Source organism: Carassius auratus, chromosome 37 (genome assembly GCF_003368295.1).
Source record: "Carassius auratus strain Wakin chromosome 37, ASM336829v1, whole genome shotgun sequence".
In the NCBI taxonomy this organism is placed as follows: domain Eukaryota; kingdom Metazoa; phylum Chordata; class Actinopteri; order Cypriniformes; family Cyprinidae; genus Carassius; species Carassius auratus.
Window position 1 is genome coordinate 5,938,195 of NC_039279.1, and position 13,605 is coordinate 5,951,799.

General features: G+C 37.5%; 2 protein-coding genes across 3 annotated transcripts; one reads left to right on the plus strand and one right to left on the minus strand.

The window, feature by feature from the left end:
- Positions 1–54: 54 nt before the first annotated feature.
- On the minus strand, positions 55–2,414 carry LOC113055969 (cytochrome b-245 chaperone 1 homolog). The gene is made up of 7 exons (XM_026222376.1): positions 2,242–2,414; positions 1,865–1,952; positions 1,719–1,760; positions 1,570–1,643; positions 1,383–1,479; positions 1,159–1,303; positions 55–738 (listed from the first exon to the last, which is right to left on the minus strand). The coding sequence occupies exons 2-7, from the start codon at positions 1,950–1,952 to the stop codon at positions 585–587; spliced, it is 600 nt and encodes a 199-aa protein (XP_026078161.1). The 5' UTR covers positions 2,242–2,414; the 3' UTR covers positions 55–584.
- Positions 2,415–3,212: 798 nt separating this feature from the next.
- On the plus strand, positions 3,213–13,116 carry LOC113055972 (nuclear prelamin A recognition factor-like). Of its 2 annotated transcripts, none has more exons than XM_026222380.1 (12): positions 3,213–3,513; positions 3,980–4,079; positions 4,212–4,277; positions 6,545–6,682; positions 6,756–6,888; positions 7,388–7,522; positions 10,564–10,682; positions 10,964–11,093; positions 11,355–11,427; positions 11,569–11,706; positions 11,831–11,988; positions 12,327–13,116. In XM_026222380.1, exons 2-12 carry the CDS (start codon positions 3,990–3,992, stop codon positions 12,575–12,577), a joined length of 1,431 nt encoding a protein of 476 aa, XP_026078165.1. In that variant the 5' UTR covers positions 3,213–3,513; positions 3,980–3,989; the 3' UTR covers positions 12,578–13,116. The 2 variants fall into 2 exon arrangements, with proteins under 2 accessions (XP_026078165.1, XP_026078164.1); XM_026222379.1 differs by having other exon boundaries at positions 3,213–3,491.
- Positions 13,117–13,605: the final 489 nt, after the last annotated feature.

The window sequence follows — 13,605 nt, forward strand, 5'->3', positions numbered from 1 at the left end:
ATTTAATGATTATGCAACCATGTCAAACTAAAAGGAATGATAATCCAGTTTAAACCAATGTTATCAAATGATTTTATTCTAAACAAAAGTGTAATGTGTAACAAAGTATACTCCTTATCTAATAAACAAGTGGCCACATCAATTGTAAAAACCATACCCCTGATTTCTAAGCAGCTGCCATGTGTTTAATATTTATTCTTCTTGCTTGAGAAGCTTAAAAAAAAGATTTAGAATCAAAAATAATATTTACACATTTACAAAAAAACATTCAAACAGCGTATAAAGGCACAGTGTGATCTGAGTAGGCATGCATGGAAAATCAGAGCACATGACCACCTGATCTTTGACCAAAGAAAATAAATTCTTCATGCAGTTATTTCACAACTGTCGAATTTAGTTATGCATGCAGTAAAGTATACAGAGAAATCCTGCAGAAGTGCTGAATGTCATCTGGTAATGCCTCTTTGAAGACGCAACGCCACAATAACAATTCATGCTTTGGGATTGTCATCATGATGTTCGGAAGACTGGAATGTTTGGTTGTTTCATGTAAGGCTTGACACAGTGTCTTCCACCTGAGCTTTTTAAAGTTCATCTTCATCTTTTGAATCACTGCTATCGCCCAATCCCAGATCTTCAGTGTCGTCATCATCAGGAAACTCTTCTTCTGCCAAACGTCGCTGTAACTCTTCAAGACCCAAGAAGCGCTTCAGAAGTGCAGCAAGTGCCTCCACATCACTGAATGTAAGAAAAAAAAAAAACTGGTATTAATGTAGTACTTTGCTGTTTTTATCTCTTGTAAAGCTTCTTTGAGTACCCTGAAAAGTACTATTTTACTATAAATAAATAAAAAGTGGTTTTTAATGTAAATATTTACTTGTTATATTACTATTTATTGTTACAATATAAAAGCACTTATCTATTTTAATATATTTTTAAAAAGCTGCATATTCAGCAGCCATTACTACAGTCTTCAGTGTCACATGATCCATCAGAAATCATTCTAATACTTTGATATGGTGGTCAAATATTAAAATCAGTGACACTGAAGGATCTCAGGAATTAATTATATATATATATATATATATTATTATTATTTTTTTTTTTTTTTTATTTTTTTTTTAAATCTAAAACCAGAATATATATAGCTTTAATTACCTCCTGGAGCCCAGCGTGGCACTCTGTGTAAGAGGGTGAGAGAAGCCTGTCGCTAGACGCATCACCAACAGGTAACCCTTCCCCAAATACCTCACCCTCTCCTCCTGAACACTCACGTCCCGCAGGTGCCGCAGATCTAACACCACTGAGCCCCGAGGAAACAACATTCAACTTGAGCAGTCATGTAGTGCCAAACAAATATCAACAGCTTACACAAAACTCACCTTTCTCATGTCCTCTTTTCCACATAGTCAGTATCACGGTATAGAGACTAAACGTCTTTAATTCGATCTCACTCTTAGATTTGTCAAATACTGCCTCCTAAAGACAAACGAAACAGACTATTTGTTAGTCAGGACAGCTGAATACATCACTGAAAGACGGATGTAGTGGGTGTAAAACATCTCCCACCTCCCATTCCTCCATATTCTGTAAGGCTACAAAAAAACAGCCAGCCACGTAGAACATCTTCCATAACACGCTGTCTACAATGAAAGGAAAAACATCTTATATACTTATACACTTTCTGGATTATCAGACATTCAGGAATCATTTCTCACCAGCACTGTAATAGGCTGCTGCTAGTCCAACTGAAGCAATTCCTGCAAAAAAAAAAGAGGAGGCATGAAGACATATAAAGATACTTTACACATGTTAGACTACACACTTCTAGCCACCAAATCCCCTTTTAAAAATGATCTCATACCAACAAGGAGAGACCATGATCTGATCCCAGGAGACCTCTTCAGATGGAGAAGATCAGATGTGTGTTTCTCCACGACCATATACCCCATCTGTGAAAATACATGTCAAATACAGGTAAAAGATCTAGTTGGAGAAATCCTCACTGCACTCATCATAACATCCCACAACACTTGCAGCAAATTTATACAACTGAAGGCTCATCTGTGACACTGCACAAATATGTTTTATGAACAACATACTATATATAGTATCATAAATAAAAAAACGATCAGCTTTATATACGTTTGAAATAGCACAAGAACAACACCTTCATCAATGTGATCATTGATATCCTGCCATTAACTGACAGCATGTGAAAGCATCTGACATCTTATTTACCTTAATACGTCGCGTTCCTCTTTCAGACAAATACAACTTGTTATTTTCAAAAATATATTAAATCTAAATGCTGGACATTTGCAATAAAAAAATGGGGCGAAACAGATTAAGGAAATAAAATGTGTAGGTCTTGTAACACGCGTAGCACCGCCTTCAAATGACGTCGATTTCCGCTCCGCGGTTTCCGTTCTGATTGGATAAAACACGCCCTCTACAGGACGCCTGCTTCCTGCACGAGTGTGATCTCATTCTTAAAGTTCAAAAAGAGAGCTCGAGTCGTGGCTCGTGATTCGTAAATCATCTTAAATATATGTATGAAGGGAATAACAAGACTGCACTAACAGTTAACCCATGGTTGAAAACGTCTATAAAATTCAAACTGTTTTAGTAACTGATTTCATGCGCTTATTAAAATGTCATATATGAGAATACCTATCCTTAAACATACTGAAATTATTATTTACAGGAAGTCAAGCATTGTACGGTTGAAGAGGAATTGACATCAGAGTTGTTGATACACGCATGCGTGGCAAGGAGTCGTTCTCGCGAATCGGATCTTTCAAACAAATCGGTTCTATGAACTGATTCAAAGAAACAATTCAGAGGTTCTTTTACGTGCATGTGTGTGTGGCATAGGATAGATGGCATGACTGTAGGCACATTTTTCTAGTGTTAACTGAAAAGGGATCATTGTTGTAAATGTATTACGTCCCCGTTCATTTTGTTGAAGCCATGATTCGACTCGTAATAAAGTAATGTATATAAACAGAATTTGCGCTTTAAACAACACTAAAACCGTATTTGGTTGTTAATCGGGGTCACGGCGAGTCGAACGTCCAACAATGTCGTTCAATCATGAATCAGATATGGTCAAAAAGGACGGTAAAGGGAAATCTTTACGAATCGGACATGATTGGTTCAATGAGTCGGTGACTCGGCTCAATGGCTCAACCGATTAATTTAAAAAGATCCGACTCAAAAGGACGGTTCATTGACGAATCTGACACCGCTAAAGGACAATGGAGTCGGATGCACAGGAGTCAAGACAAGCCGCGATCCTTCTACCTCGAATGTGTGCAGTTAGGATTAGCCGGAGTTGTGAAACGGATGACTGGAGGAACATGAGTGTTGTATGACCGCAGTGCGCTGTTTTCTGATGACCAGCTCGCGCTTCCAGGTGTCAATAGGAGAAGTTCCTGCTGTAAAGACCTACTGCTGTTTCGTCTCCTGGGCTTCCCCTGAACAATAAGGTCTTCATGTGATTTTTTTTATGTGAGTTTTGTAGCCAATTTGTGTTTTGTTGTAGTTAGGGTTAGGTTATTTAGTACTCAGACGGTCGGTTATGTTATAGGACAGGTGGTTAAGTAAATGTCACGTGTTATCTAAGGAGTCCTCGGCGTTTTTGATAATATTTATTTATTAACGTTACCCTATTACATGTTGAGAAAATGAAAATGAATTTAATCCAACCGCTTAACCAGTGTTTATGTACAAAAGCATGAGAGATCCTCAAAACGGTAATTAGGTGAAACTGAATAGAGCGCATCATGGGAACCTAAAATTACCACATTTCCCTTAAATTGGTGCTTAGGGGAATGTTTGAGGTTAATAACTGACTGTTTCTAACTGTATTTGAACTCTAATCCCCCCTCTTTAGGATAAATATGTGTCATACAACATCCAGAATGCCCTATAAACACAGAAAGCTGCAGAGAGACTGTTTTATTATCTTTTACAGGGAGTAATTTATGGCACTGAACATATCAGGAGCTCCTTATACAATGTCTGAAGTCAGTATAGGACGGAAAAAAGAAAAGTGTGCGAATTGCACTAAACAGGTAATAAAACCTTTTAATACTTGTGTATTGTTTTTTGTTTTTCGTCTGAATCTGAGCTGTTCTCATGCTTTATGTCACCCATGTATTGTTTAGTCATGAAACACTGTTTATTTTCTCAATTCCACTTCTTAGTGCAACAAGAAACAGAGTGATGAAGGAATAAACTCACTGCAGGAGAAAGGTGTTGCCACTGGAGAGGTATGTCTCATTTATATATATATATATATATATATATATATATATATATATATATATATATATATATATATATATATATATATATATATACATACACAGTGTTGGGAAAGTTCACTTTCTACATTTTTAAAATGTAGTTTAAAATGAAGTTCAGTTCATAGTTCAAACTACAAAATTTCACCAAGTTCCAAAAATGAACTAGTTCATAGTTCTTTTTTTCCACATGTTGCTGCGAGCTATTATTTTTCAAAATTATTGCCACAGCCCATATGGAATCACAGACAGCAATTATTTTATCAGTTTTAACAATGAAGCTATGCGTCAGATTTCATCTTCATATCCAATTTTGAATCCTTATCCAACCAGGGTTTACATTAGCATTGAGGGGACAGCATTTCGCCATTGTTGCTTTAATGCTTTGTCTCCCATTCTCACCGACCTTATCATAAACATCATAAAAATATTTAAAATGATCATACGCCTTCTTGCTCGCCTCCATGTCTTTTTTTTTTTTTTTTTTGATGACGCGTCACGCATGCGTCACGCATGCGGCGGACAGCGGTGCAACACTGGTGGTGTTGCCTGATTTGGTGTTTTTTCCGCTACATATTATAACCTGTTTACGGTGTGTTTTAGCCGGGTTTTCGCCTGGAAGGCTCTATAGAAATCTGGCACCCTATTGAACGAAGTTAACCTGAGAGAGCGTGCCATTCACAGACACCAGAATGAACGAGTTCACAGTAACGTTCATCAGGCATTAATACAGCACTTTCAGTTCACGTTCCCCCAAAATATGAACGATTCATGAACTATATTATATATATATATATATATATATATATATATATATATATAATACAGGTGCTTATCAATAAATTAGAATGTCGTGGAAAAGTTAATTTATTTCAGTAATTCAACTCAAATTGTGAAACTCATGTATTCAATTAATTCAATGCACACAGACTGAAGTATTTTAAGTCTTTGGTTCTTTTAATTGTAATTTTTTTTGGCTCACATTTAACAAAAACCTACCAGTTCACAATCTCAACAAATTAGAATATGGTGACATGCAAATCAGCTAATCAACTGAAAGCACCTGCAAAGGTTTCCTGAGCCTTTAAAATGTTATCTCAGTTTGGTTCACTGGGCTACGCAATCATGGGGAAGACTGATGATCTGACAGTTGTCCAGAAGACAATCATTGACACCCTTCACAAGGAGGGTAACCCACAAACATTCATTACAAAAAAAGAAGCTGGCTATACACAGAGTGCTGTATCCAAGCATGTTAACAGAAAGATGAGTGGAAGGAAAAATTGTGGAAGAAAAAGATGCACAACCAACTGCAGTCTTATGAGGACTGTCAAGCAAAATCGATTCAAGGGTTTGAGTGAACTTCACAAGGAATGGACTGATGCTGGGGTCAAGGCATCAAGAGCCACCACACACAGACGTGTCAAGCAAAGTGAAAGTTGTGACATTTACCAAGTATGGTAACCCATACTCGGAATTGGTGCTCTGCATTTAACCCATCCAAGTGCACACACACAGCAGTGAGAAGTGAACACACACCCGGAGCAGTGGGCAGCAATAGATCCAGCACCCGGGGAGCAACTGGCGGTTCAGTGCCTTGCTCAAGGGCACTTTAGCCATGGGTATTGAGGGTGGAATCAATAGCAAACTCACCAGACCTGAACCCCAGAGAGAATCTATGGAGTATTGTCAAGAGAAAAATGAGAAACAAGAGACCAAACAATGCAGATGAGCTGAAGGCCACTGTCAAACAAACCTGGACTTCCATACCACCTCACCAGTACCACAAACTGATCACCTCAATGCCACGCCGAATTGAGGCAGTAATTAAAGCAAAAGGAGCCCCTACCAAGTATTGAGTACTTGTACAGTAAATGAACATACAAACATAAATGAAGGCCAAAAATTCACAAAAAAAATTTTTGTTTTATGAAGTATTTTAATTTGTGGGTGTTTGTTAAATGTGAGCCCAAATCATCACAATTAAAAGTACCAAAGACTTAAACTACTTCAGTCTGTGTGCATTTAATTTAATACACGAGTTTCACAATTTGAGTTGAATTAATGAAATATACTTTTCTTCAACATTCTAATTTATTGAGATGCACTTGTATGTGTGAAACACACTCATTGAGCTGCACTCATCTGATAAGCTGTGGTTTGCATCTGTTGTTTTGTTTGTGTTTGTTTTGGACGTGTGGATGTTAATAATCTGATTCATGGTTTTTCCTCAGGTGAAAGAGTCTACCTCAGTTCAGCAGGTGTTGTTGAGTGCGTGTCTGGCATGTGACGGCTGCGTATCGGAGAATGAAAGCCAGAGAATTTCTCAGCAAAATCTGGATGAGATCAACCACGTGCTTGCCCTCAATAAGGTATTATATGCCAGATTCTGAAAAGATGATCTGTGTGGATGTATCTCATGGTATTTTAATTTGTCTTTGGCAGAAATGTGACACTTCAAGGCACAAAGTTCTCGTGATGTCCGTCTGTCCCCAGTCGCTGCCATTTTTTGCTATTAAATTTCAGCTGGATGTTCCAGCGGCTGCAAAGAAACTCTGTGGCTTCCTAAAGAGTGTGGGTACGTTTGGACGCCATGAAGTCACTGTCACATTTGCCAATCTCCTTAATCAAAATGTTCACATACTGTTGTAAACATTTGCCACGTGCAATCTGAGCTAATAACGGTCTTAAATATTTGTACACATACGTGATATTTCAGTATCTTTTACTGTATATATTACTATAGTTTTTATTAATTTTGATTAGCTTTCATTTAAAAATGTTTTTCTGTTGTTTTATTTTTCTTATGTTTGCATTTATCTTATTAATTTAATTTTAGTTCAAGTTCTAGTTTGTTTACTTACAGCTAGAAATGTAAGTGTTTTTAAGCTTATTCCAATTAGTGCCAAGGACACATTTCAAATTTTTTTTAGGTATTTTTCCATCTAATGTTAAAACTATGTTGGATTTCAGTCTTAAATGGTTTTTAATAGTTTTTGTTAAGGACGATAACCCTGGTACATGGTATGTAAGTTCTTTCTTACTGTTTTAAAAGCCTCTTTCATCTGTCTCTTTAGGGGTTCATTATGTCTTTGACACTACAGTCGCTGCAAGTTTTAGCATTTTAGAAAGCCAGAGAGAATTTGTTCAGCGTTTCCGTCGTAAACTTCACGATTCAAATGCCATGCCAATGTTCACATCCTCATGTCCAGGTAAGACCATCGTGATAACCACTTAAGCTCAACCAACACACATTGTAAGGACTCATTTCACCAGAAAGAGCTTGTGCTAATATAAAGCTATCAAAATGGCAATGTGCAACTAGGTCTACATAGATTTTCACCACATTGCATGTTCGTTTATAAAATCAATATTAGCTCATTTAGTTATGCTGTCAGTTTTGAATGCAAGAAGCCTGAGATTTCAGTTTGATCTTTATATCATTGGAAAACTCCTGAAAATTATAGGTGATGTGGTTGCCAACTGACATCTTTCCTGCAACACAATTTAAGGGGTTATATGATGTCATTTCAATTGTTCCTTTCTCTTTGGAGTGTAACAAGCTCTTGGTGCATGAAGAAGATCTGTAAAGTTGCAAGTCAAATCCAAAGAGATATTCTTTATAAAAGTTAAGACTCGCCCTCCTAAACGGCTCGTTTAAACACGCTCCCACATGTCTACTTCACTATGTGGAAATATTTGCGTAATGCCTTTTTTAAATGTTTTCCGTAACCGCAGTTAGTGTTGAAGCAGCCATGTCAGGGAGATGCTGTGTGTATCTAGGCGAAAGCAAAAGCACTTTATTTGGCCTTCAGAAAGTAGATGCATTTAGGAAACTTTAAGATTACTTACTGCAGAACAGAACAGTACTCGTGTGTTTGTGTGTGTGTGTGTGTGTGTGTGTGTGTGAGAGAGAGAGAGAGAGAGAGATGTTAGCTGTCTTAACCGTCCGTGGCTTGTGTACTGCAAACACATACAAGCTTCATCATTTTGTCCGTCAACAATTCTGTTCCCCTTTCAGGCTGGAACTGATGGTACAAATTAGGAAATTATTAACTGTCTTGACTATTTTTCGGACTATAAGTCGCACCTAAGTATAAGTCGCATCAGTCCAACAATACGTCTTGACGAGGAAAAAACATGTACAGGTGTGTTCAAAATTATTCAACCTCTATTAGGTTCTATCTATACCTCTATCTATAACAGTTCACTGGCATATTAAAAGTGGTATTGTCAATATATAATGAATATATTTGATTTTTTAATAATACTGCTATGTCATAATTATTCAACATTACTCTTTTTAAATCACTTATTTGCATGGTGGGGAATAAGACAGTCTCAAAACACAATTAAGCCTTTAGAAACTCTATTAAAAACAGAATTAGCTTGAGCCTTTACACATACAGTTACCCCATGCATGTATTGAAGTTGAGTAGCAAAAATGTCAACAGAGATTTCACAAAAGCAGAAGAGAAGAAATATCTTAGTACTTTAGGAAGGCTAAGGCTATATGATGATTTCCAAGACATTGAAAGTTCCTAGAGACACAGCTCTCAGCCTTAATTCTTAGCTTGAAGTGTGTTTTACCAGAAAACCTTTGAGGGTGGAAAGCGAAAAGTACAATATCATAAAATGTTTAATCAGAGCAACTGAGAAAAAACCTGCAATGTACAGCCAAAGACTTGCAAAATGACCCGATGAAAGGAGGAAAACCATTTCAATGCAGTCTGTAAGAAGATCACTAGACAAGTATGGCCTTCATGTTGAGACATCTTGCAGAATACCACTCTTGATCAAGAAGAACAAAAAGCCAACTTGAACTTGATAAAATTCATTTGTGTGAACTTGTGGAGCTCTGGAGGAATGTTATATGGAGTGATGTGACCAAACTGGAACTTTTTGGACCCATGGTATGTCTGCTACAAAAAAGGCAAAGCTCATAATTTTGAACATGAATGTTTAGAGCCAATTCGAATTTTATCATGATTCATCAATGTTCCATTCTCAGAATCACACAAATGTATTAACAAACTTTCTCTAATACTTTACTGATGCCTTTGTTAAATTGATTTCATAAAATGTTATCCTCCATAGCAAATTGTCTTGCAAGTCAAGGGGGTTGAATAATTTTGAACACAAATGTATAAGTCGCACTGGACAATAAGTCGCATTTATTTAGAACCAAGAGAAAACATTACCGTCTACAGCCACGAAAGGGCGCTCTGTCTTCAGTGTAGACTACAGGAGCACTGAGCAGCATAGAGCGCCCTCTCGCGGCTGTAGACGGTAATGTTTTCTCTTGGTTAATTTATCTTAGTTCATGTCAAATTAATTTTGTTAAATAAGTCGCACCTGACTATAAGTCGCAGGACCAGCCAAACTATAAAAAAAAGTGTGACTTATAGTCTGGAAAATACGGTACATTTATTTTGAAAGATCAAGCTTATGATTATGGAAAGGGGTGTTTCATTTCTGACGAGTGCTTGCGGTGTTCGGCCATTCAAACTGCACTGGGTCAGCTGGCCAATCAGAGCAGACTGTGCTTGTCAGAAGGAGGGACCTTAAAGAAAATGATGCATTTGAGAGAGGCAGGGCATAGATGACCTACAAATAAAGTACAGTAATGTTCAAAAAACATTATTTTTCAAATAAAGCATGTCAATCTATTCTGTTACACCAAATAATGTTCTTTTAAAAAGCATCATATAACCCCTTTAAGCACCTTTGTGTGAACCTCAAGACTTTGTGTTCCTCAAACATTTTGTCTCTAAATGTAGATAAGAGCCAAATGTGGTGCAGTAAGTGTGGGTTTTGTGTGAATGGGTGGGACTGTGTTAGATAGCCACAGCACTCTGCAGCTGTGAGATAAATGAGAGAACGCTGCCTCACACTCCCTTCCTGCACTTTTCACAACTTTCCTCCTCACACTCAGTGAATGATTTCATTTTCTGAAAATGATTATCACTAAGCTGATGTGTTTATCCAGTCAGTGTGACTTGCAGTATAATTAGTTCAATTGCAGTTTGTGTGTGTGTGTGTGTGTGTGTGTGTATACACAACTGTGGTACCATAATACAAGTTCAAGATACAGTAATTTTGTCATGATTTATTTAGTGCATAATTATTGAATTATGGTCAGAGCTTCGATTTTGGTCAAATATAAATAAATGTCACATTAAGTTTCAGCCTCTCATAGCAATGAATGGTAGTCACTTTTTTTATTTTCCTCTTGTGTGTGTGTGTTGCACAGGATGGATTCGCTATGCAGAGCGTGTTCTTGGTAGCCTGGTCACACCACACATCTGCACCGCAAGATCCCCTCAACAGATCATGGGCTCCATGGTCAAAGACTATTTTGCCAGACAACAGGTGAGAGGTTTCTACGGCTCACTGGAGAACCTGTTTGGCTAGTTTTGCTTTGCTCTAAAATGTTCATTTTTGTGTAATATTTTAAATCTATTCCAAATATTAGTAGATAAATTGTGATTATTAATAAAATGAATCAAATAATTTCCCAAAACTCATGGAAAAGTCATAGAAATGTATTTGTGAAAAATGTGGCCCTTTTTATTTACTGTATCACTGTAAAAACTGTCCATTTCTTATTAGTGGTGACTGTATGAGGCACCGAATCTGTGTTTTCTCTGTAGAAGCTGACCCCAGATCAGATTTTCCATGTGGTGGTGGCTCCCTGCTTTGATAAGAAGCTTGAAGCTGTGAGAGAGGAATACTACAACAGCATTCTGGAGACCAGAGATGTGGACTGTGTGCTGACATCAGGTACGACTGCGAGGAGATGCTGGGCTCATTCTCCGGTTACCTTTTCAGATCCATTATTAACAAGTACCTGCTTTAGATCAAATTATACAGATTTATTTTTCCTAATATAATATTTCCCTGATCTATCTTTCCTCCTTGGAAATGATCAGCCAGGTTTATTGTATGTTGCACAGGTTTCAATTGAGGATGTTTTTGTGATCTTGGGACTCCAGAAATGTTACTTAATTACCTTTTTTTTTTTAATTATTATTATTATTATAGGAGAGATTCTCCACTTAATGGAACAAAGCCAAGTTACTGTAGAAGAAGTGGCCCCTGCTCCTTTGGATCATGTGTAAGCAAAATCCCATAGTTCTTTACATTTATCCTATTGAAGCAAAGGCAGTCAGAGTCTTGCTGAAGTGTTGAAACTTAGAGGCACACAAGAGAGTAATGAGGCTGGATAATAATCCTGAAATGTGTGTGTTTGTTATAGATTTGGCGAGACCAGTGACCTTGGTGTGACCAGGCATGAAGGTCGTGGATCTGAAGGCTTCCTGGAGCACATTTTCAAACATGCAGCCAAAGAGCTGTTTGGCATTGACGTCCAAGAGATTGTGTATAAGACACTCAGGTGAGAGATAAACCAGCCAGTGTTGATGACTGTAAATGGATCATCTTTATTAATCAGAAATTCTGAATCTGTAGTCATTACTAACTGATAATCCTTATTATTATCCCTCATGTATTCCTACCAGGAATCGAGACTTTCAGGAGGTGGTGCTAGAGCGTGATGGAGAGACTCTCCTGCAGTTTGCTGCAGTTTATGGCTTCCGGAACATTCAGACTTTAGTTCACAGAATGAGGAAAGGCAAAGTGCCCTACCACCTAGTAGAGGTGCTTTCCTGCCCCGGAGGTATGCAATACATATTTTTAAAAAACGAGCATATTTCAAATATTAAATAACATTTATTTTGGTTTTTAGCTGACTTAATAGGTGCTGTCATTTATTTAAGCTTGAACATAATATAGGGTTTGGATGGAAAATAAAATAAAAAAAAAAGTCCAGAAAAGTTACTGAAATATTGGGGATCAGTGTTTCTTATGTTTTTGAAAGAAGTCTCCTATGTCCTCATTAAATGTTGGATATAAATATATTTGTGATATTAAATGATTACCATTATTAATTATGTGCATTGATAAATGTTTCATCTTTGACCGTTTCCTTCCTTATCTCTCCTTTTCCCCTTGCAGGCTGTTTAAGTGGACGAGGACAAGCTGAGGGAGAGGGAGGTCGTCCTGACCGTCCTTTGGTCCAGCAAATGGAAGAACACTATAGCAGCTTACCTGTCCGACTGCCTGAAACCAACCCAGAGGTCCAGCGCCTCTACGAGGACTGGCTGGACGGCCACGACTCCCCACATGCGGAGCAATGCCTTCACACTCAGTACAAGAGCCACACGCAGCCGCCCTCTCATATACTCAATTCTGATATGCAGTGGTGACTGGAAGGCATCACTGCATTCCCACATATCTGGAACCAAGCTTGACGTTTAAAGCACCAATCAAGACTGACTGTTTGATGCCATCTCGGGCCCACTAGGACTGCAATGTGCCTGCTGTAAAAAAAAATAAAAAAAAAAAGAAAGAAAAAAGTTGAATAGAGGACCAAACAGGCTTCCTGTTCTATGCATTGTATCGGACTCTGCTTTACTAATGAGAAGATTTGCATTCATTAACTAGTTTTCTGGAACATTCATGATGTCATGGATGGTTTTGCAACCAGCCGTGTTATTAAAAGGAAAATAATAATAATCTTATTGGACTATCCTGGTGAAATAAAGGATAAATAAAATAAAAATAGCAAAAAACACAAGGCAAAAAGCCCTGAGTATTTATTGCTATTAATTACAGAACCCTGTTAATATGCACTGATGGAGATATTGATGGCATATTGTATATGACTATAACTTCTAAACAACTGTAAAAAGTGCAAAACTATCATATTGGTGCAATGAGTTGATTAAAGTATACCAACCATCAATTAAAGCGTAATTACTTTTCTTTATTTATAAAAAAAAAAACATTTTGACCAGTTTGATTAAGCCTTCACCTACAAAAAAAAGTACTACAGCACGGAAAGCACATCTTATTTGTCCACAGATTACATCTGGGTCCGGTTATAACTTATTGTGTGTTTATAAATGTATTAAGTGGTCCGGTTGTTAGTTTTCTAATGAGACACTAGATGGCAGAATACATCTGTACATAGGGATGGATGGCAGTTTGAGCCGCAGATCCCTCACACTGTGCCCAGTATGTATCAACTGCTGTGATAAACTCTTTACAAGCGGTGTCATAAAAATTCATCATACTAGCCAGTAGCCATAATATGTGCTGCTGCTCCACACGTCAGTCATTGCGATAAAAGATGCTGTCTGAGTGGTAAGCTGATTTTTTTTCTTCACTTTCTTCAATTGAAGAGTTTGCACTGTGTAACATTAAGGATAGCTTATTTCTCATATGAAGCAAT